At 36.5% G+C, this 24071-nt stretch overlaps 1 protein-coding gene across 4 annotated transcripts in view; it reads left to right on the forward strand.

The window, feature by feature from the left end:
* The window catches only part of LRCH3 (leucine rich repeats and calponin homology domain containing 3), a 121316-nt gene that overhangs the window by 67181 nt on the left and 30064 nt on the right, over positions 1–24071 (forward strand). For 3 of the 4 annotated variants that reach the window (XM_047874650.1, XM_047874651.1, XM_047874652.1), the window contains exons 7-13: positions 5595–5688; positions 6666–6786; positions 10451–10599; positions 13585–13661; positions 19557–19608; positions 20024–20173; positions 23156–23206. In XM_047874650.1, coding sequence (XP_047730606.1) covers positions 5595–5688; positions 6666–6786; positions 10451–10599; positions 13585–13661; positions 19557–19608; positions 20024–20173; positions 23156–23206 — 694 coding nt within the window. The remainder of the gene's footprint in view (positions 1–5594; positions 5689–6665; positions 6787–10450; positions 10600–13584; positions 13662–19556; positions 19609–20023; positions 20174–23155; positions 23207–24071) is intronic. The other variant, XM_047874653.1, reaches the window with a different exon arrangement.

Genomic DNA, 24071 nt, shown 5'->3' on the forward strand with positions numbered 1-24071 from the left:
GTGCTGACAGCTGGGAACCTGGAGTCTGCTTGGGATTCTGTGTCTCCCTCACTCTCTGTCCCTCTCCCACCCATGCTCGCTCTCTTGCTCTCTCTCTCTCTCTCTCAAAAATAAATAAAACATTAAAAAAAATAATAAAGTTCATAATTGCTGTTTAAAAAAGAATGGAAGGGAGGGAGGGAAAGAAAAATGTACAATAAATTAACGTAGCTTTTATTTTCCCCCGTGGTGTTAATAATCTTTGGTACGGAAAAATTTTCCTCTCCTGAACTAGTGAGTAGAAACATAAATTGCTACTGCTGCCTCTGAGATTGGAGTGTAAGGCAGTGAATGCTGTCTACTGGAGACCTGTACGTGAGGGTATGCCCAAAGACTAAGGAGGCAGCGTCCACATCTATCAGAATAATAAGCTTTGATTGAGGCCTGTAGTGCTAATTGCAGAACCTGTTTCTCAGCCATTCAGTTCTTAGTCTTGAGGACTAATTGATCTTGGGCTAATTTTTTTGTTTGGAGTTTTTAGAGGGAGAAAGAGCATGAGCATGGGAGAGGGGTACAAGGGGGCGGGGAGAGAGAGAGAGGGAGAGAGAAAGAAAGAGAGAATTCTAAGCAGGCTCTGCGTTCTGCACAAAGCCCAACATAAGGCTCAATCCCACAACCCTGGGATCATGACCCAAGCTGAAATCAAGAGTCGGACGCCCAACCGACTGAGCCACCCAGGTGCCCCTAATTTTTTTTTAATAGAAGAATCCTCGTTATAATACTTTAAAAACATTAAGCTTATATATATATTTTAAAAAACTGGCAAGAGACATGTGTATTTGCAAAGAGATAAAAGGATTAAATCCATGGAGAAATGTATCCTAAATGGAAAGTCATAATCATGTCATAGCATAATCATGTCATGTTTTTCCAAAGGATTGGTAATTATAGATCTGATATCTCCTAATCCCTATAATAACCCCTCATTATGCTCACTGAATTAATCTGAATTCTATATTTTCCATTTTTTCTGGAGGTATGTTACTTTATTTGTAATTGTTTCAGAATGTCCTAGAAATTATTTTATATATATATATATATATATATATATATATATATATGAATACATATACATATATACATATGAATAAAATACCTCCTTCAACTTCTCATGCAGCAGTGAATGGAACATTATACCTTCATGTCTCTTTTATTGAGGTAAAAATTAGTGAAACTGCATTGTAGTTAGCAGTACCTTTATTCAAATGCTGTCATGGAGTCAGAATGTCTATACTCTTGGGTACCTGTACTACTGGAAAGTTCTAGAGTTCACTTAACCCCTCTGGACTTCAGTTTCTTCAACATGATCTTTATTTACCCTGTTGATACCCTAACAGTAGTTCTGAGGATTGAATGACCTATTTCTGAAAGTGCTTGGCTGACCATAAAGTCTTCTGTAAATATTAGGCATTATAATTACTAGCTGTCTACTATGATCTAGGACTAGTTTCGTCCTAAGAGTCCGGTCTTGCTAAAGAGAATTTTTATTAATCCTGTAGCTCTTTAGGTATTCAGTACAAATTAGATGCTGTGGTACTTTTCAAATCCTTAGATGTAACTTTCTGACTACTTGTGTGTAATATGAAAACAGCACACAATCTTCCTTAAGTCATTTTATTTCTAGATGTAAGTATTTCCAACTCTTTTAGCAAGTTGCACTGTTATGATAACTTTTATGTTTTACAGAGTGGCACATGTATTTTTCCTTAGTGATCTATAGTGACCTGTACTTTTTTGCTGAGATGATTTTCACCAACTTTATATTACAGACTAAACATATTTATTTATTTATTTATTTATTTATTTATTTATTTATTTATTTATGGTAATATGGCAGTGAAGAAAGACTAAGTTAAGCAGTAAGCAGGACTAAGAAAAGTCCTGCTTCTGCAGCCCCAGTAACAGGATTAATTCTCTCCAACAAGCCTGAGCTTGTTGTGAAAGCAATGATTGTCCTTTTTTCATACTCAATATTCTTAGCATCTAGAACACTGTGTCACATTCAGTAAATGTTTGGTGAACTAAACTCAAATGAAGCAGATGTAGTGACTTGTTATAACAGCAAATACTCTCTGAAGATTATGTTCTTTATAGAAATAATAATAATAAACTTTTATTTAGTGCTTTATAATAGGATTTGTACAAATCCTTAGCTTATATTTTTTCGGTCTTTATGGCAAATCTATGAGGTAGGTGTTGTTAATCTTTCCCCCACCCCCCTTTAAGTGATGAGGAAACCGAAGTTGAGAGAAGTTAAACAAGTTAATTAAAGTCACATAGCTAGTAAATGATGGTGCCAAGCTGCCAGTCCAGATCTGTTAAACTATAAAACTTGCTATGTTTTGTGCCCCTCACTGCACTGTAGTTCACATTCCTACTACAGAAGAGGCATTTCCACACTTGAGTCCATGTTGTTCTAGGTGGTTTATTAGGGAGATTGGGCTTTCTGACAGGGCATCACTGGAGCCTGGCTGGCAGAACTCTGCTAGGTCTCCTGAAGGCCATATTTATACATAGGGTGACCATGTATCTTGGTTTACTTGTGACTAAGGGTTTTCCTGGGACACAGGACTCAAAGTGCTAAAACCATGAAAATCCTGAGCCAACCTGAGAATTGGTAAACCTATATGTCTCACTTTAATCTTACCAGTTTAAGCTCTGAGCAAGAGCAAGTATGTGGAGAAGCTAAAGGTAGCAAATAAAGAAGAGAAAGAAAATGATAGCTTATTGCAAAGATTCTATTAATTCTCTTTATGAAAAATTTCTCAGTAATAGTAAGCATATCTCAGTTGGCCACTTGATAGAATATATATTATATAGAACAATATCTTCTAGAAATCTGTATTTTTTTTTTTTGAAAAAAATACATAATGTTTTAAAATACTGTTCAGTAGGGGCGCTTGGGTGGCTCAGTTGGTTAAGCATCTGACTCTTGATTTCGGCTCAGGTCATAACCTCATGGTTCCTGAGATCAAGCCCTGTATTGGGCTGTGCACTGACAGGACAGAGCCCGCTTGGGATTCTGTCTCTGCCTCTCTCTCTGCCTCTTTCCCTATTCTCTCTCTCTTTCTCTCTCTCAAAATAAATAAAGAAACTTAAAAAAAATTGGACAAAGACTTGAGTAGGTATTTAACAAAGAGAGCTACACCAGTGATCACTAAGCACCCCAAAAAGTGTTCAACATCATTAATCATCACAGAAATGTAAATTACAGCACAAGACATCATTACACACTCACTAGAATGACTAAATTTAAACTGACAACAGTGGAGCACCTGAGTGGCTCAGTCAGTTAGGCATCTATCCCTCCATCTCGGCTCAGATCATGATTTCATGATTTGTGAGGTCAAGCCCCGTGTCAGGCTCTGTGCTGATAGCACAGGGCCTGCTTGGGATTCTCTCTCTCCCTGTCTCTCTGCCCTCTTCTCTCTCTCTTTCAAATTAAAATAAACGTAAAAGAACTGACACCACCAAATGTTTATTGAGGATGTGGAGCAACCAGTGTTCTCATACGTTGCTTATAGAATTGTAAAAATGGGACATGTACTTTAACATAAGAATTTGGCAGATTTAACTGCTTTGTTGAGGTATAATATACAAATAATAAAATCTATCCATTTTAAGTGTGCGGTTCAGTGAATTTTGGCAAATGGATGCAGTCACGAAAGTATCAACACAGTCAAGGTCTATAGCATTTCCATCAACCATTTTCCACTTTACAGTAGGTAACTCAACCCCAGGCAACTACTGCCCTGTGTTCTGTTGATACAGTTTTGCCTTTTCTAGAGTTTCATATAAATGGAATCAAGTATTATGTAGTGTTTGGTGTATGGCTTCTTAGCAAACTATTTTTGAGATTACTGATGTATTTTGAAATGGGCAAAAGAATGGACATTTCACAAAAAGAAGATAAATGAATGGCCGACATGCACACAAAATGATACTCGATATCATTAGTCATTGGAGAGATACACATTAAAACTGCAGTGAGATACCACTGTTCACCTACCATAATAGCTAAGATTAAAGATTGACAACACAAGTGTGGGCAGGTGGAACTCAAATACGTTGCTGGGTGAATGCAAAATGATATAGCTCCTTTCAAAAACAGATTGGCAATGTTTTTAAAAAGTTAAGCCTACACATAACAAATAATTTGTCCATTATATTTGAAGGTAAAACCATCAAGAATTTCACTGACATGATGCTGAGCCAAAAAAAGCCAGATTAAAAAAATTACATATGATTCCATTTTTATGAGTTTTGGAATAAGTAAAACTAATTGTATTAATTTCTTATTTGCTGCCATAATGAATTACCACAAATTTTGATTTTAAACACAAATTTATTATCTTACAGTTTTGTAGGTTCAAGGTCTAAATCTTGGTCTCATGAGGCTAAAATCAAAATACTGGCAGAACTTTGTTCTTCTCTGCAGGCTCTGAGTAAGATACATTTCCTTGCCTTTTTCAGCTTCTACAGAGAGGCTGTCTGCATTCCTTGACTCTTGACCGAGAGTAATCTTCAAGCCAGCATTGCATTACACTGGCCTCCTCTTCTGCCTCCCTCTTCTACTTTTAAGGACCGTTTTGATTACATTGAGCCCATTCAAATAATTCACAATAATCTCCCTATTTTAAGATCAGCTGATTAGCAGTTTTATTTTTATCTTCAATCTTAGTTCCTCTTTGCCATGTAAAGTAACATATTCATAGTTCCAGAGATTATGTCTTGGACATCTTTGGGGACTGTTACTCTGCCTTCCATACGAATTTAAGGTGAAAAAAAATTAGAATAGTGGTTATCTCTTAGGAGCACCCTGTAGCGTGGTGAGGGGAATTGACTGGTAAGGAATGAGTGGGAATCTTCTGGCAAAGTAGAAATGTCTTATATCATGAAAGAGGTGTATATTACAAAGATGTATTCATTTGTCAAGTATGTAGCTTAAGGTGTGTGCATTTCAGTGTATATGAATTTTACCTTAAAAAGTGCTGTTAAAAATAAGAATTGAGGGAGGCATGGTGAATGGGTTAGTAGCATGGATGAAACAAGAATGGCAGTAGGTTGATATTTTTGAAGCTGGATGAGTGCTATTATATTCTTATACTGATATACATTATACTATTCTATTTGTTTTAATTTGGAATTTTTCATATGAAAAAGTTAAAAGAATTTCCATTTGGGGCACTTGGGTGGCTCCGTCGGTTGAGCGTCCGACTTCAGCTCAAGTCATGATCTCATGGTTTGTGGCTTTGAGCCCCACGTCAGCCTCTGTGCTGACAGCTCAGAGCCTGGAGCCTGCTTCAGATTCTGTGTCTCCCTCTGTCTCTCTGTTCATTCCCCGCTCACTCCGTCTCTCTTGCTCTCACAAAAATAAACAAACATTAAAAAAAAAAAAAAAACAACTTTTAAAAGAATGCCGATTTAGTTCTAAGGAAGTTAAATCACTAACTGGCATGAGATAATGTTTATTAGTAAAATTGCATTCGGTTTATTTCAGATGTTAATTTTAAAACCTCAAACTTCCCAGTAACAGCCAGACTCTTTTTTGGCAGCCATGAAGAAATGTACTCAGGACGCCCTTATGGAGCCCTTGATTCAGGTTTCAATAGTGTGGACAGTGGTGATAAGAGATGGTCAGGAAATGAAGTAAGTGTTTCTTCTATTCTGCATGTTCTGACCCCTAAGAGGCAATAAAATGATGAAAATGGAAAGATTCTTAATTGAATTCAGTTTCTCATTATGTAAAATATAGAAAAGCCAAAAGAGAGGAAAAAAATCCCACAGAGAGCTGCCATTCAGAAATGATATTTTGTTTCTTTGCTGTCTTTTTACCAAGTGTTTTACATGTTTGTTACTTCATTGTTTTGTATAAATAGCTTAATATCCTGGAAAACCAAATAGGCTTAATACCCGGCAAATCCAAATGAGCCAATTACAACTGAAGACTAAAATTTGCCAGACTGGGTAACCTTGAGCAGAGGTGGTAGAAGGGATGCTGAGAGATGAGAAAATAGGACTACAGGCTGATGGGTAATGAGGCAAGAACCTTAGTGAAGACTATTAACATGCTCAAGATAAATAATTTTCTTAGCTAATTATATCTTTTTTCTCCTGTGTTAAATTTTATTATGCTTTCCCTCTTTAAATTAAAAGGTAGAATATTTTAGCTCTAAATTGGGCTAACTGATGAAATAAGCTTTTGTTAACAAGACTGATAACCTCCCATTTGTAACATTGTTTCACTCATCCCCAAACAAATCAACTTCAGACCACAGCCCATTGTAATTTGGAATTACTTGTGTGTGGGTGGGTGTGTACATAATTATATCTGTATCCACACAGATATCTGTGTAGATACTTTAAATTCATGTTTATTTATAGTCATATATAATTTCTCATCTCTTTTTAATTGTAGTCGAATATACGTAACATAAAACGGACCATTTTAACCATTCTTAAGTATATTCATACTGTTGAAAAACAATCACCACCACCACTCCAGAACTTTTTTGCTGTTTCTTCTTAAATATAAATTTTAGTGAGCTTATGTTGTGTCCACGCTTTAAATACTGTGTTGTTTAAAGTTTGAAATGTGTTTAAATGTTACTGCTATTTTTTTTAAGCCTACAGATGAATTTTCAGATCTGCCTCTTCGAGTAGCAGAAATTACTAAAGAACAAAGACTACGAAGAGAAAGCCAGTACCAGGAGAATCGCAGCAGTTTAGTAGTAACAAATGGTGGAGGTAGGCATGATTCCTTGTGACAGCCAAAGCCTCTGTAATTATTCCGATTTTTTAAGTGGTCTTTTTCACATCTACTCCTTTTGTTTGTGTATTCTCTCTGTGGTCATTATTTGACCACTTCCAGGAATTCAATTCGATGTGCTTCTTGACATCTACATTTGCGTTCATCTGGAATTGTGTTCTTCAGGGGCATCTAAATCCAAGTTGTCTTTATTTTGGTATTTAAAAATTTATAATTGGAATTAATTTTTTTTAATTTGTCATTTTTTTAATAGCTCATTAACAGTCAGAGCTATTTCTACTTTGGGCTTCTGAGGCAGACTCTTGATTTTAGCATTCTATTCAATCTTGCTTTAGTTTGAATTCCCAAATCCTAAGGTTTAAATATTGAGGGCCAGCTATAATGGAGATATTATTTTGGTTTTCTAGAAATCCATTTGTAAGAGCTTTCATCTTTTTTTTTAAGCTTTTATTTGAATTCCACTTAGTTAACATACAGTATTACTATATGTTTTAGGTGTTCAGGTGTAGTTTTAGGTGTATAGTGTAGTAATTCAACACTTCCATATATCACCCTCTGCTCATCACGACAAGTGTACTTCTTAATCCCCAACACCTGTTTATCCCATCTCCCCCACCCACCTCCCCTCTGGTAACCATCAGTTTGTTCTCTGTAATTAAGAGTCTGTTTCTTAATTTCTGTCTCTCTCTCCCCCTCCCCCCTTTTCCCTTTGTTTTGTTTCTTAAATTTCACATATGAGTGAAATCGTATGATATTTGTCTTTGGCTTTATTTTGCTTAGCATTATACTCTGCAGCTCTATCCATGTCATTGCAGATGGCAAGGTTTCATTCTTTTTTATAGCTGAATAATATTTGATTGTGTATATATACCACATCTCCTTTATCCATTCATCTGTCAGTGACACTTGGGCTGCTTCTGAATCTTGGCTATTGTAAATAATGCTGTAAACTATTGTAAATAATAACATAGAGAGGGAGCAAAAAATAAGACTGCTATAAACATAAACTGGGTACTGGTAAATACCCAGTAGTGCAATTGCTGGATCATAGAGTAGTTCTATTTTTAACTTTTTGAGGAACCTTCGTCCTGTTTTCCACGGTGGCTGCACCAGTTTGCATTCCCACCAAGAGTGCACAAGTGTTCCTTTTTCTCTGCATTCTTACCAACATCTGTTGTTTCTTGTGTTGTTGTTTAGCCATTCTGCCAGGTGTGAGGTGATATCTCATTGTAGTTTTGATTTGCATTTTCCTGATGATAAGTGATGATGAGTATCTTTTCATGTGTCTGTTAGCCATCTGTATGTTTTCCTAAGAGCTTTCATCCTTGAATGATGATTTCAATTAAGTGGCTTGCTCTCTTTTTTTTCCTTACCATTTTATATTCTTTTTTACTCCTGTTACTTACCATTCCATTCACATTTTAGTAGTTTTCTTTTTAATCTTGCTTCCACATGAGCTCTCTTTCCCTTTAGTTCATTTCAGACTTAAAATAATTTTTTTTTTTTTTTTTTTTTAAAATTTTTTTTTTTCCAACGTTTATTTATTTTGGGGACAGAGAGAGACAGAGCATGAACGGGGGAGGAGCAGAGAGAGAGGGAGACACAGAATCGGAAACAGGCTCCAGGCTCTGAGCCATCAGCCCAGAGCCTGACGCGGGGCTCGAACTCACGGACCGCGAGATCGTGACCTGGCTGAAGTCGGACACCCAACCGACTGCGCCACCCAGGCGCCCCAAAATAATTTTTTTTTTAATCTATGCTGTCCAGTATGGTAGCCACTAGCTACATGTGGTTATTTGAAATAAGGCCTTTCTAAATTAAGATGTACTGTAAGTGTACATAAACCAATACAGATTGGATTATGAAGCCTTTGCATGAAAAAAAAAAGAATGTAAAATATCAGTAATACTTTCTATTGATTATATGCTATAATAATACTTTAGATATATTGGACAAAGTAAAATATACTATTAAAACTAATATCACCTTTTTTAAATGAGGCTACTAGATAATTTTTAATTACTTATGTGGGTTCACTTTTATGGCTTGCATTCTGTTTCTTTTGGACTGCACTGGCCTAGGTAGTATGAAAAAGTGATGTTGCTTTCTTGGGAAGTAGTCATAATGACTTAATCATTGATTTAGTTACACAAATTGTAGCACGTTGAAAAAAATACATTTATGTACCTGGTTTATAATTTGGATATAGACTTGTAACCTTTTCATCCTTTTACCTATTATTATAACTCTAATAACTCAAAATTCATTTTTATGTAATTGCAGTTATGGAATTATTTAGAAATAATTGAATCTGAAAACAGAAATAGCTTTCTCCGAGTTCATTATTCCCAGCAACTACAACTTTTGGGCAATCTATAGAAATATAACATCATACAGTAATGGCTGGGATTTAGTTTCTGGAGAAACTTTAGAAAGTTTAGTAGTAAGTTTTTTTTTTTCTAGTGTGCCATTTTAAATAGTTTTTAAAAGTAGTTACTTTTTGGGATGCCTGGCTGGCTCAGTTGGTGGAGCATGCAACTCTTGATCTCAGGGTTATAGGTTTAAGCCCCACATTGAGTGTAGAGATTACTTAAAAATAAAATCTTTAAAATTTTTTTTTTTTTTCAATGTTTATTTATTTTTGGGACAGAGAGAGACAGAGCATGAACGGGGGAGGGGCAGAGAGAGAGGGAGACACAGAATCGGAAACAGGCTCCAGGCTCTGAGCCATCAGCCCAGAGCCCGACGCGGGGCTCGAACTCACGGACCGCGAGATCGTGACCTGGCTGAAGTCGGACGCTTAACCGACTGCGCCACCCAGGCGCCCCAAAAATAAAATCTTTAAAATAAGGTTACTTTTTAAACTTAAAAATAATGGAGCACTCCCAAATGTATTAGAATATATAATGATGGGGCTATATCTTACTTAAATGCCTTTTCTCACCCCAAAGCATTTTGAGAAGCAAAAATTCTTGAATGATTGCTGCTACAAACTGCTACCAAATGTCTACATTGCTGAGCTCTAGAAGATAAATTTCTAAATAAGAACATCATTGTTCTAATTGTGGACAACAGTTACAGAAAGAGAAACAGTAGTCAGTATCTGTTTCTTTATCTCTAAGTTCACTTTCCTCCTATCCTTCCTTTTGACTTGACTGTGTTAGGTTTTCTGCCTCCCAGTTCCTTGAAGATATATAATTAAGCCCCAAAGCTAAAACGTGAGGGAAAAAAATCTAAAAGAAGGTGTAACTTCTCATGTTTAAAAATTCTTCTTCTCTTTGTCTCACAAACTCAAACTGTTTTGTTTAAAACAGTAAAGAGCTAACCAAAAAAATAAATAAATAAATAAATAAATAAATAAATAAATAAATAAATAAATAAAAAATATATATATATATATTAGAGGTTTGTAGTCCTGTAATTACTATCAATTACTGTATTCTTTAGTGAATTAGGACTAAGATTTTTCTGGAACTTATTTTTGTGAGTGGCCATGGACTGTAAAAGAAAGGCTTACCTAATTTGCACTTCTCATTCCTCCTGCTTTCAGAGTAGAAGGTGTTAGGGAAAAAGAAAGCATACAACTGAATGTCTTTATTGGCTATTGAATTTGACTGTTGTGTGTGTGTGTGGTGTGGACAGTGGAACATGATCTGGATCAGATCGACTACATCGACAGCTGTACTGCAGAGGAGGAAGAAGATGAGATGAGACAGCCCAAGGGCCTGGACTCAGACAGCCTCAGTTCCCAGTTTATGGCATATATTGAACAACGGCGAATCTCTCATGAGGTACTACACACATTTAAGCCAAAATCTGTTGCTGTCCCCTAGTAAAACAGTTCATGGTGGCATAAATTTCAGTTGTATCAGTGATTTGTTGCTTTAAGCCTAATTATTTATTTTATGATGTTAAGTTCCAATTTCATGAATTTTTCAGATTTATTGTAAAAAATCAGACAATAGTCTGAAGTAGGGGTTAGCTTTATTTTTCAAATAAAAAGACAGATTTCAGAATTTTGAAGAATGAGGAGTCCTAAGAGTATCCTACACCTTTAAAGAAAGTACAAAGAATGTAATGCTTTTTCTTTGTTGTTCTTAGTGCTTTTTTATTGTTACTAACTAGTAAATCATAGTTTGATCAGTAATTAAGAATCAAACCAAACTGCTGACTTTGGAGCACATACAAACTTAACCATAGAATTTTTGTAATGTGCTTAATTGTATTGGAGCTTTTATACCAAGTCGCACAGAATATAAATTGTTTGCCATTATCGTTCTTGGGTGTCTCTTCTAGTGGAGCATTGAGTTGCCCTAGAAAACAAATAAGCATTCAGCCCACTGTAGAATCTCTGCCAATCCCCCAAGGGTCTCAGTGGAAATTGCATTCTTCAGTGTATCTAGTCAGCATAATGGAATGGCTCCACTTCAGTGTGTGTGATGTTAATGTCTGGAGTTGGTCCCAGGCTCTGAGCAGGGGTTATTTGAGAAACACTTGGGGCCTTTTTAGAGAATGATGTATTTAGCCTTTTAGAAATCGAGAATAATCACTCAAGTGGGGTGTGCTGTGGAGTGATATTATCATTCTTTAAAAAAAATCCTTCAGTCTTCCTGTCTGAAGACTTCTGAACATAGTAGTTTTGTTGGTGTTCAGAAGACACTCTTGTATGTGAAGTTGGATAAAATTGTATAAATCAAAGTCCTGCAGCCCAGAAGTAGCAGTGTACCAGGTGACTAATGAAACTACATGTGATTCAGGCCATGAACATTCTTGTTAGCGCGAAGGGCAACTGCTTTGCAAAAAAATTAAAATTAATAATGCACATTGTAATCTTAAAGGGAATTGTTTTTCTTTCATTGTGGTCTTTCTCTTTGATCATTTCATGGTAGTTTGACTGCAGAGATGAGGTATCTCTATTAAAAGTAAAAATGCCTGTTATACTACTGAAAAATTGTAGTGTCATTTGTTAAAGCCATTACTATTTTGTAAATTTTTTTTTTAATTCCAGCTATACTTGTGTGGTAGTCTTTATGATTCTATGTCATAACCCTCTTTATGACTTCTGTGTCATAAGGTTTTCTACAATTTAGCACCTATAAAAATATGATGAAGCAGCATTATTTTAGATGGTTTAACAGCCAGTGAAGAAGTATTTTTTATATTCTTGAATACTATCGGAAAAAAGAGTTGTTAAAAAAAACCGAATCTATATGAGATTTTAAATACTCTGCTATTGTTTAATTTTGTTATAATACCTCTCACAAATATAGAGGTATTATGATAAAATAAAGTATAGCTTATATTTATAGGGTATGACATTTTCAAAATGAAACCAATAGCACATTCATTTTATCATAAAAATCTCATGTACCTCCTACAATAATTGCAGATAATTGCAGTATTGTAAAACCAGAGTGTTAAGTCACTGATGTTAACATAATAGGAGAGATTTTTGTTTATTTTAAAAACCAGTGTTCACTGAAATTAGAAGAATTATTCTTTGATCAGGTTCTAGAATTATATCTCATTTTGTATGATCCTCAGGCCTAAACTTTAAGGGAGTCTGCTTTAGCCTTTTGCAGTAATTCATCAAAGATTTTCTAATTCTATGTGATGTAACCATTTCTTGGAGATAGACTATAAATAATTTTACATTTGATTTTCAGGTACCGTTTTTGGATAAGGTGGTTTTCTTTCCTTTTAAGAATACCCACTTTAATGATTATTTTTGGTGTTGAAATAAGATTGTATTGCTTCTATAGATTCTTATTTGACAGAATACATGTTGTGATAACCTATAAGCCTTTACCTTTGATTTATAATTTTATTGTTCAGTATGTGGTCCATATCACTGAGTCCAGTTTAATTTTTCTCAGTGATGTTTTTTTTGAAATGACCTTTACCCGGGGCGCCTGGGTGGCGCAGTCGGTTAAGCGTCCGACTTCAGCCAGGTCACGATCTCGCGGTCCGTGAGTTCGAGCCCCACGTCGGGCTCTGGGCTGATGGCTCGGAGCCTGGAGCCTGTTTCCGATTCTGTGTCTCCCTCTCTCTCTGCCCCTCGCCCATTCATGCTCTGTCTCTCTCTGTCCCAAAAATAAATAAACGTTGAAAAAAAAAAAATTAAAAAAAAAAAAAAAAAAAGAAATGACCTTTACCCTATAGTTTATAAATAAATTAAGTTGCCAATGTTTTTCTTTTAGTTAACACCATATCTTACCATAAAGAGAAGTTACTTTTTGCTTTATCTTAATATTCCACCAATATCCGCAGGACTATTTGTATGACTAAACATAAGTAACAATTTGTGATGATGAAGTAAAGAAATGGAATCTGCCCAGTGAACTCCCCCTTACCAGAAATATTGAGAGAGGCTGAGCACAGGTTAGTGTAGTGCAGGTTGAAATTCCTGTTCTGAATGGAAATTTGTCTGAGGTGACACCTAAGATCTTCTCAAGTTGGAACACCTTACTAAATATTACTCCATGGTCAGTGAGTATTACTGTATGGTCAGTGTAATTTACATAATACAGGGAGAAGGAAACCCACTTTTTTAAGAATAAGTGTTTTTGGGCTATACATAGTGTTTTGTTAACCAAAGCAGTAACACAGCTTATAATGAATGCTTTTAAACGTAAAAATTTACATTTGAAGATTTTGTTGAACTATTTTTTAGTGTAATATACAGATCTTTAAATGCCAAGTCATCTGTGAACTATGTAGTCACCGTGTTGTGGATACATATGTTAAATTGATTTATTTCTGCTCTTTTGGCCTAGGGTTCACCCATAAAGCCAGTACCTCTGAGAGAGTTTCAAAAAACAGAAGACATGAGAAGATATTCACATCAAAACAGGTTTGAAAAAAACAGTTCTCTTCAATTGTTTCTGTCTTTAAAACTCATCAATGAAAGCATGAAATGATTTTGGTTTTGTGCAGATTTGTGTATGATGAAGATACTTAGATACTGTGTGTTTTAGAAACCATGTATTTAGAGCCGAGTGACAGTGTGCTTTTTGTTCATGCAATAGAAAAAGAAGTAAAATTGATTTATTGATTCTAAATTCAGACTGCCTAAACCATTACTTGTACAATTATTTGGTTTGAAGGTACTTAGTAGCAGGGAGATTTTGTGGTGATGTCTGGATTTATGCACTAAGAGGGCTAAATGAATTTCAGGAGTCCTGAAAAAATTTTTTGCCTTAAACTTTTGGCTAGAAACAGGGAGCTAGACGGAGACAGCAATATGTATCCTCATTATATCTCAATTGAGATGATCGTTTCACTACGCTTACTGCCTCACAGAATATTTCTAAAATTAACTTGACTGCTTAGAGCACTGCTGCTTATTCTTGAATTCCAAAGTTTCTTGCCAGACACTGTATCACAGTAGTTGAAAAATTCACAGCCTTTGGGTCTTTGCTTCCTCTATTTTGTATGAAGTTTTTTGTTTTTTTTTTAACCACTTTGTGTTTGCTTGGGTTTTTTTATAATTTTTTTATTTTTGAGAGAGAGAGAGAGAGAGAGACTGCAAGCCAGGGAGAGGGGCAGAGGGAGAGAAAGAGAGAGACAGACAGACAGACACACAGAGAGACACACACAAAGAGAAAGAGAATCCCAAGCAGATTCCACACTCAGCTCAAAGCCTGATGTGGGGCTCGATCCCACAAACTGTGAGATTATGACCTGAGCCAAAATCAAGACTCAGACGCTTAACCATCCAAGCACCCCTGTATGAAGTCTTAAAGTAGTAAACTTGACATACTTGTTCTTAAACAACAATAAATCTCCTTTATGGAAAGTGTCATACCTAGTTCTTTACTTATACTTGATAGGATGTTAAAGTTGTTTTGGGAACTGAGATATAGATGGATAGAAAATATGGGAGAATAGTGAAAGAAAGAAATCTCATAATTGGCCTTTTATAGTCTCATAGGTGTTAGTTCATGGGGACTTAGTTAAATTTCATATCTTTTTTTTTTTTAATGTTTATTTATTTATTTTGAGAGAGAGCGAGCGAGCTGTGAGTGCAGAGTCTGACATAGGTCTTGATCTCACCAACCGTGAGATCTTGGCCTGAGCCAAAATCAGGAGTCAGACGCTTAACTGACTGAGCCACGCAGGTGCCCCTAAATTTCAAATCTTTGAAATTGAAATTTATCTCCGAAAGTCTTTTTATTTGCCTTGTGTCCTTATATTGAGGGTGTGGTCTTTTGAGATTTCAGTTTCACACGGGGGTATCCTATTGTGTTTTTTCCACTTTGATCGGGCCCACACTTCATCTCCTGTCCTTCTTACCTCCTGCATCTATCATAAAGAAGGCTCAAGATCTCTGGAATTTAGTAGAAGCCCTCAAGGTGAAAGCCAGCTTTTTTTTTTTTTTCTCAGTTTCATTATGTATTAGTTTTTTAATGTTTATGCAACAAATTACCACAAATTTAGCAGCTTAAAATTTTTTAATGTTTATGCAACAAATTACCACAAATTTAGCACAGAACTCAGTTCTGTGGAATAGCAGTCTGGGTAGGCTTGCCTTCATTCTCCACTTAGGGTCTGGCAAGCCAAAGCCAATGTACTGGGTGGCCTAGATTCTTACCTGGAGACACTGGGGGAGAACCCACTTGCAGGCTCATCCAGGTTGTTGGCAGAATTCAGTTCTGTCTAGTTATAAGACTGAGGTCCCTGTTGCTTTGCTGGCTATCACTAGGACTCAGTTTTGGCTCCTGGAGTCTACCCAAGGTCCTTGATCCACAGCTCCCTCCATCTTCAAGTCAGCTTTGGCAAGCTGTTTTGAATCTATTTCTTATCACATTTTGAATCTCTTTGATTTCCCTTTTTGTCACATCCCACAAACTTTCCTGCCTTCTTTTTTTTTTTCCAGTTTTATTGAGAAATAATTGACATATGTCACTGTATATAAGCTGTACAGAGTGATGGTTTGATTTACATATATTGTGAAATGATTACAGTAGGTTTAGTTAATAGCTATCATCTCATAGATACAATAAGAAATAATTTGTTTTCACCTTGTGATGAGAACTCTTAGGGTTTACTCTCTTAACAACTGTCGTATGTATCAGAAGCAGGGCTAACTGTAGTCATTATGTTGTATGTTACATCCCTAATTACTTATTTGTCTTATAGCTGGCAGTTTGTAGCTTCGACCACCTCCCTCCAATGCCCCTCCCTCAGCCCTGCTCTCTTGTGCTTTTAACGGTTCCTGTGATTACATTACTCCCACTTGGATAATCTTCCCATTTTAAGGTCAACCAGTTAGTACCCTTAATTTCATTTGCAGAGTCCTTTTTGACTTGTAACATATTTACTGGAGTAACACCAGGGGTGGAGATCATAGGAGCCAAAAATCTGTCTACTAAACCTTAACCCAGAGTTCCTGTTTTTACTACTTTTTAGAAATTTTTGCTCTGCCAGTACTGAGGAATTCTTCGCTTACCTGAGCCTGTGCTTTCAGACCTAGTAGTTTTCCATTTATATTCACAGCCATCCACTAGCAAGTGACAAACTGGATTCGAACTCGGTCACAACTAATTCTAAAGTCCATGCCTTTAACTACGATACCATGTTGCTACTCCCAGACTCACTTGTGTCTCATTCTTTATTGGTTATATCCCAGCTAAATCTTACCCCACCAGCCCACTTTTCTCTAAACTTTTGACTAAGAATGTACTGACTAGGAATGATAAAGGTTGGGAAAGATTAGTAAAAATTGAAGTTTTTTGCCCAGCTTCAGTTTTATTTTAAACCTTGCCTAAGGGAGTTATTGAGTAATTTATTCTGTACCTTTAAAAAATTATGGGGCACCTAGGTGGTCCAGTTGGTTAAGCGTCAGACTTCAACTCAGGTCGTGATCTCACGGTTTGCAGGTTGGAGACCCACCCACGTTGGGCTCTGTGCTGACAGCTCAGAGCCTGGAGCCTGCTTCAGATCCTGTGTCTCCTTCTGTCTCTGCTCCTCCCCTGCTTGCACTCTGTCTCTCTCTCTCTCTCTCTCTCATAAATAAATAAACATTAAAAAATTTTTTTTAATTATAATTTATTCTGTCAAAACTTTTTTGGGGGTATTTTAATAAAGTAAGAAATATGGCCAGACTCTTGAGGTTATATAAAACAATTTTTTTCAAAACATTTTTTTATGCATTAAAATTAAAAAAAAGAATTTTGTGAATTATTCAAAGATTTGGAACCAACATAAGAAAAGAAATGTGGAAAGAAAGAAAACAGTAGTGTGACTTAAATTTTGCTTTTTTACATATTATATTTTTTAGTTTAGGAAAGTTTAGGGTAAGCCAGTGTTTCTCAATAGGTTGTAGTGGATATTTGAAAAATGTGTTTATTTGTTGGGACTTGGTTGCCAAAGGTGTTACTGGCATTAAGACTAAACTACCTGTAATGTACAGGACAATCTCGTATAACAGAAAATTTATCCAAAATGTTGTGACACTGCTATTGAGAAACATACTCATAGATGAAAAGGTCAGACGTACAAATGAAGCAGTGTGGTGGCACCAAGGAGCACCCAAGCCATGAGGGGCCTATATTAGCACCTGGTGATCGGCTTGAGGGAGCTGTCAGTTCTCAGACATCTTCTTCGCTACCACTGTTATTCTCTCATATGCCATGCTTCATGCTCTGCCACCATCTTTAACTTTCACAGCTTAGTTTTGGCCATTGCAGGTCCTTTTTTTCTGTATGTGTGTCCATATTGCTTTTAGATCTCTGCGCTCTTCACTTTCTCCTTCCTACATTCTGCCGCTGTAGAGTGGGGAGGTGTGGTATAGTATCAGCCACTAATCTCCAAGTCAGGTGTCTTGAATTCTCATTCAGGCTCTGCCTACAGTAACCATCACTAAACCTCTGAGGGCCTCAGATTTCTCCTTTGTAAAGTTAGTGGTTTGGACTCCATGATTTCTCAGGCCTCTCCAGTTCTCATAGGCTGCGTACCTAGAAGATGAGAGAGCAAACTACCATCAAGTCAGAGATAAGAATTCAAATCAGATAGATAAGGACTACTGGCTGCATCACCTTGGAAAAATTACTTAACTTCCATTTCTCAGCTTCCCAAATATAAAGTGAAGATTCTAATAGTTCTTACTCCATAAGATTGCATGAGGAGTAATTGAGAAACACTATGCATAAAGTACTTCACAGGGCATATGTAGGGCATGGTAGGAGCTCAAGGATTGTTCGTCTCTCTGTTTGCATCTGAAAAATATTGTACAAAAAAATGACACGAATCATAGTTGGTAAATACAAAAGAAGTACTGACTACACATATACATCAAGAGGAAAAGTCCCATTGTAAAGAAAAAGATTCTAAAAAAGACCTTTTCTAAGAAGATCTCCATAGGTTGGAATCTATACAAAAGGCTTGAAGTAAGGAATTAACGTATGATAACTGAGGAGATCTTGCTGGAAAAAGATTCCATGGTGGGCATGTTTCTGAAATGGGATGAGAATCCTAAAAGCCACGTTGATGAATTTGTATTATTATTAGTTAGTAATAAGAAACTACTAGAGCTTGGAGGGATTTGGGGGACTTTTTTTTTTTTCGTTTCTTGCCTTGTAACACACCAATTGAATGCATTAAAATCAACCTGACGGGCGAGTAATCATAGTTTAAAATTTTAGGTGCTAAATGTCAAAAGCAACTTACTCCCAACATTGTTAGTTCAGAGACACAAATGAGTAGCAGACACTTGAAACACTAAATCCAATTCAGGAAAAAAGATAAACACCAAATTGTAAGATTTAGCATTGGTAGAGGTACCCAGCTGGCTCAGTTGGTAGAACATGCAATTCCTGATCAGGGTTGTGAGTTTTGAGCCCCACTTTGGGTATAGAAATTACTTAAAAATAAATAAATAAATAAAATCCTTGAAAAAAAGATTTAGGGGCGCCTGGGTGGCGCAGTCGGTTAAGCGTCCGACTTCAGCCAGGTCACGATCTCGCGGTCCGTGAGTTCAAGCCCCGCGTCGGGCTCTGGGCGGATGGCTCAGAGCCTGGAGCCTGTTTCCGATTCTGTGTCTCCCTCTCTCTCTGCCCCTCCCCTGCTCATGCTCTGTCTCTCTCTGTCCCAAAAATAAATAAACGTTGAAAAAAAAATTAAAAAAAAAAAAAAAAGAAAAGAAAAAAAGATTTAGCACTGATAAAACTGAGAAGCAACTTTTACTGTTGTTTTTTTTTTAAGCAACAAATCAGGTTTCGTCTTTTTCTTAAAAATAAAAATCAACAGAATCTTTACTTTTGTTATTAAAATTGCTACCTCGGTTGAAGATGGGAGGAGGAGCGCAGGTACAGTGGCCAGGTTCTGCCATATTCCAGATTTTGGTTGATAAAATAACTTTGTATATAAAACGATCTCTATTTACATGTATCTTGTTTCAGCCATGGTAATGAAAAAGATAATAGTTATGTATGCTTTTAAGAAATGATGCTATTTGAAAAGTGATCTCAAATGTCTGGTCAGCACTGGCTGACATAGATTGTTGTTGACTCTCTGTAGCTTGATCAGTGATATCACATGAAATGTGAGTTGGCAACATCAGGTATTCCTGTAGCTTAATTTAATGACTTGGGCTCAGGTTTACAAAATGCAGTCAGTCTTTCATTGCTGACCAGTTTGCCTATTGATTAATAGAAAGCTACATTAACAATAAAATTTTACTTGTCTTTTATATACTGCCTGCCTTACCAAAGAATTTTCTCTTTCCTTTTTTTCTTTTTTGGGTCAGGGTTTCATCTGAGCCATCTTCTCTCATGTCACTGTCACCAAGTCACAGTCAGGTAAATTTGTTGTTGTTGTTGTTGTTTTTCTGTTTTAGTTTTGATTTTTTTTAAACTAAAATGATTTTCTATTTTTATAATGCTTAAATTACCATTAATTGCCAGACATCTGTAAACGTTACTACCTGTCGCCTGTAAAATACAGTTAATGTAGCATGTGAACCTGATACTTGGCTAACGGTGCTTTTAGACCCTAGACAGAAAATAAATCTTTACTGACATGATGGCTTTAGAGTGCAAATAAGAACACAGTGTGAAAAGATGGGAGATGATCAGCAGTACACACATTTAAAGAAATGTTAGGTGACTGCAAAGTAGAAATTGCTTGAGTAAGTAGTAGTTCCCTAAATTGATTAAGAATATTGATAAGTTAAACTTTAGCCCCACTTGCACATGCAAAATACTTTTGTTCCAGTTATCACATGCAGACTTGGAAATTCTTCGGAGAAGAGAACAATTAGTAGAGCGTACTCGGAGAGAGGCACAGCTTGCGGCCCTACAGTATGAGGAAGAGAAAATAAGGACCAAGCAAATTCAAAGAGATGCTGTCCTGGACTTTGTCAAGGTGAAATTTTGTCAAATTTCATTGAAATTCCTAAAGAGTTTTAGAAGTAAGTGCTTATTTGTTTTGCTGAGGCTGTCAGTGTTTGTCTTAATTAAAGTGTCAACTTTCTTTTTTCTCACTGTAAGGAATCTTGAGTATATAGCATAAGTGTCTCCTGCTTGTGATTAGATGAATTGTCCTCCTGTAGGGTAGGCTGAGAAGTGATCATCTTGTACTTGAGACAGTAGTCTCTTTTTCTTAATCAGCAATCTATCTTTAGACATCTCACTTTACTCTCCACCTGCCATGTCTTCAGTCTGTTAATAAAGATCGATAAGATCATGAAAGTGCCAGTGCCATGTAAACCTTAAAGTGCCATGCAGATGTGAACTATTGTTATCTGAGCCCATCTGACTTCCTCACTCTGGTGAGCACCAAAACTGTGTGAGGGTCACAGGCTTAATACTTTAGAATCATCTTTGATTCTTTCCTTTCTGTTCTCTCCACACCTACTCGGGTAGCAACTCCTGTTAATACTTTTTCTTTCTTTTTTTGTTTTTTAAAAGTTTGCAGCCTCTACAGTTCATCTAAACCTGGTTCTTTTTTTTTTTTTTTTTTCTGTATCATTTAAAGCCTTTTTGTTTGGAAGTCACCTTGGATTTTTCTCTTCATAATAGTGATTTCTGTTTTTGTTTGTTCGATATCTGTCTCTTCCATTTATCTGTAAATACCATGAAGAGCGGGAGTGTATCTGTCTTGTTTATTTGCCGCTCCATCCCTAGATGTTAGCAGGTGTCAGCCCATAGTAAAGCTCAGTAAACATTTGTTAAAGGAATGATTGAATGAATGAATCATTCTTGGCCTCCAAAAGCTTTCTCTCTTGTGTTTCAACTAGCCAAAGACCATTTTCTTTAAGTATCGTACACATGATAAAATTCTCTTTTTTTCAAATGTATCAAGCCCATGATGATGATCTCTAAAGCTCAGAGAGGATGACAGTTTGCCTAGGTTAAATACTCACCTAGTTAGTGGCAGAGCAAGGGTTCTCAAGACAGGCTGAACAGAAAATGGAAGTAAGGTTGACCTTACAAGTCAGACTAGGGTGCAGAATGAAGGCATAACACCAGAAGATTTCTGAGGTTCCTAAGGAGAGGCAGTGTTACACAATGGTAAGAGCCCAGATATTTCTGAGGGCACTTGGGTGGCTCAGTCGGTTAAGCATCTAACTCTCAATTTCAGCTCAGGTCATGCTCTCAGCGGTTCATGCATTTGAGCCCCACGTCAGGTTCTGTGCACTGACAATGCAGAGCCTGCTTGAGATTCTCTCCCTCTCTCCCTCCCCCTTCTTCTCCCCTGCTCGCGCTCTCTCTCTCTCTCTGTCTCTCTCAAAAATAAGTAAATAGGGGCGGCCTGGATGGTTCAGTCAGTTAAGCATCCTACTCTTGGATTTTGGCTCAGGTCATGATCTCACAGTTCATGAGTTTGAGCCCCACACTGGGTTCTACACTGATGGTGTGGAGCTTGCTTGGGATTCTGTCTCTCCTCCTCTCTGCCCCTCGCCTGCTGTGCTCTCTCTCTCTCTCTCTCTCTCTCAAAATAAATAAACCTAAAAAAATCTAAAAAAATAAGTAAATAAACTTAAAAAAAAGAATCAGAAATATGAATTTGAATCCAGCTTTGCTACTCATTATGTGCTTGGCTTTGGGAAAGTTACTGTGGCTTTGGGAATCATACTGTGCCTTTAGTTTCCTCATAGGTGTAGTATTTAACTATTAAATATTAACTATTTCAGAATTCTTATAGGTGCACCTAGTACTTCTACTAGTGTGCTGAGTGCTGTGCCCCCTACCACCACAATGGATTTTATAAATTAGAGATTTTAAGAGAGGCATTATTATGTTTTATACATAGATGTAGTGAATGTTGAATAAATCATTGAAGAGGAGTAGGAAAATAAAGGAGATCCCAAAGCAAGATTTTGAGGCTAAAAGAAGAGTTTGAAAAGGAGTCTAGTTTTGTGGAAAGAATGAATGTAGGATTTGGAGTCAGAAGATGTAGGGGCAAATCTCATTTATGCTACTTACAAATTTATGGACTTTGCACATGTCATATAACTTCTTTTGTCCCCAGTTCTTTTGTCTTTAAATGAATATGATTATGGGGGTGCCTGGGTGGCTCAGTCAGTTAAGCGTCCGACTTCAGCTCAGGTCATGATCTCACAGTTTATGAGTTCAAGCCTCGCAATGGGCTCTGTGCTCACAACTCAGAGCCTGGAGCCTGCTTCCGATTCTGTGTCTCCACCTCTCTCTCTCTGTCCCTCTCCTGCTCTCTCTCTCTGTCTCAAAAATAAATAAACATTTAAAAATTTTTAAAAAGAATATGATTATGATGTTTGTGTATCTCAGAGAGTAAAAAGAATCACTTGAGATAATGTATATAAGAATACATTGTAAAACACTGACTATACAGGTGGTATAATTGTTATTTGACATAGTAATAGCAAATTGGGGAAAAGAGCCAGTTAATCTGGGAATTTATGGGTTTGTTTTTGAACATATTGAACATGAGGTGACCATGGGTTTCCAAATAGAGAGTTTCCACAGGCAGTTGAAAACGCAAACCTGAAAATTGGCCAATGAGAGAAAGCTAAAGGTGTTAGCACTAGAGAAAGAGAGAATGAGTTCATTGAGAGAATATAGTGAGAGATCACTATTCTGATTGGGACTATGTTTGTTTAGTTGTTTATAAAAAACATGCTTTTTGTATTTTTGTAGATGCTTATAGACATATGAAATACTGTCTGTTTATTGATCTTCCTTGTTTAAATTGTAAACTGTTTAAGGGAAAGGGTGACATCTTCTGACCAGTAAATCTGGCAAAGTGCTGCACACAGGAGAGACAGAAATTAATGTGGGTGATTATTTTGGTAAATAGAATTTATCATTTCCAGTGTTCCAGATTCTAACCAACTTCCCTCTTTTGGGGGGTCTTGGGGATATATAGCACAAAGCATCACAAAGTCCACAAAAACAGCAATCCCCCTTAGATGGTGAGGTAAGTCTATATAACCACCTTTCCTTTGGAATTTTTTATTACAGTGGAAATGATATGTTTACATGTGATTATCATGTGTTTTCAGTGATCAAAATATTGCCATTTTCCTTTTCTCCTCACAAAATTCTACTTACTCAGGAGAAGAAGACACGGGCCAGGGAGTTTATCCAAGTTTACAGATCAAAGATTTTTTAGTCTATACGAATCCATCTGGAGGTTATTTCTTTCTTTCTTCCATCCCCACCAGAAGTATCTTCTCCTTCATCCATTTTCAAACCATACTGTGTAGTGAGAAGTAGTCCTGGGAGCTCTATCTGGCACCGGTACGTGGTGTTGGTATTGAACAAAAAGATACCACATACATCTCAGCTCCAGGGCTCATTTCCTGAGTGTGTGTGTTATTGATTACACGGTGTACACAGTAGTTTTATAATATTAAATAGTACATTTTCATTACAAGTCAACATGTAAAATTAATTGCTTAACCTTTTTTAAAATATACCTATTTTGATCTGTTAAAATGAAACTTATTAAATAAGTATTTGTATTGTAGTCGGTTTTTAAAGCCATTTTTCTTTATATTTTGCCTTCTCATGTTTTCAGTTTATGATCACCGCTTCCTTAAAAATGCTTAAAGGCATTGTTTCATGTGAATTTTGAATCTGTTTTCTGTAAAATAAATTACGTGAAAACCTAACACACAGGGTTTGACAAGCATTAAGTTTCACCATCGAGTTTTTAAAGCACAAGTGATTCTGGAATGTAAAATGCATTGTTTGAAATGTTTTAAATGATCCATTATAAGGTTTTTTTTCCTTATTGACTAGACATACGATTACTGCTTCTTGTTTATCTCAGAATTTAG

The sequence above is a fragment of the Prionailurus viverrinus genome, chromosome C2, assembly GCF_022837055.1.
Source record: "Prionailurus viverrinus isolate Anna chromosome C2, UM_Priviv_1.0, whole genome shotgun sequence".
Lineage (NCBI taxonomy): Eukaryota > Metazoa > Chordata > Mammalia > Carnivora > Felidae > Prionailurus > Prionailurus viverrinus.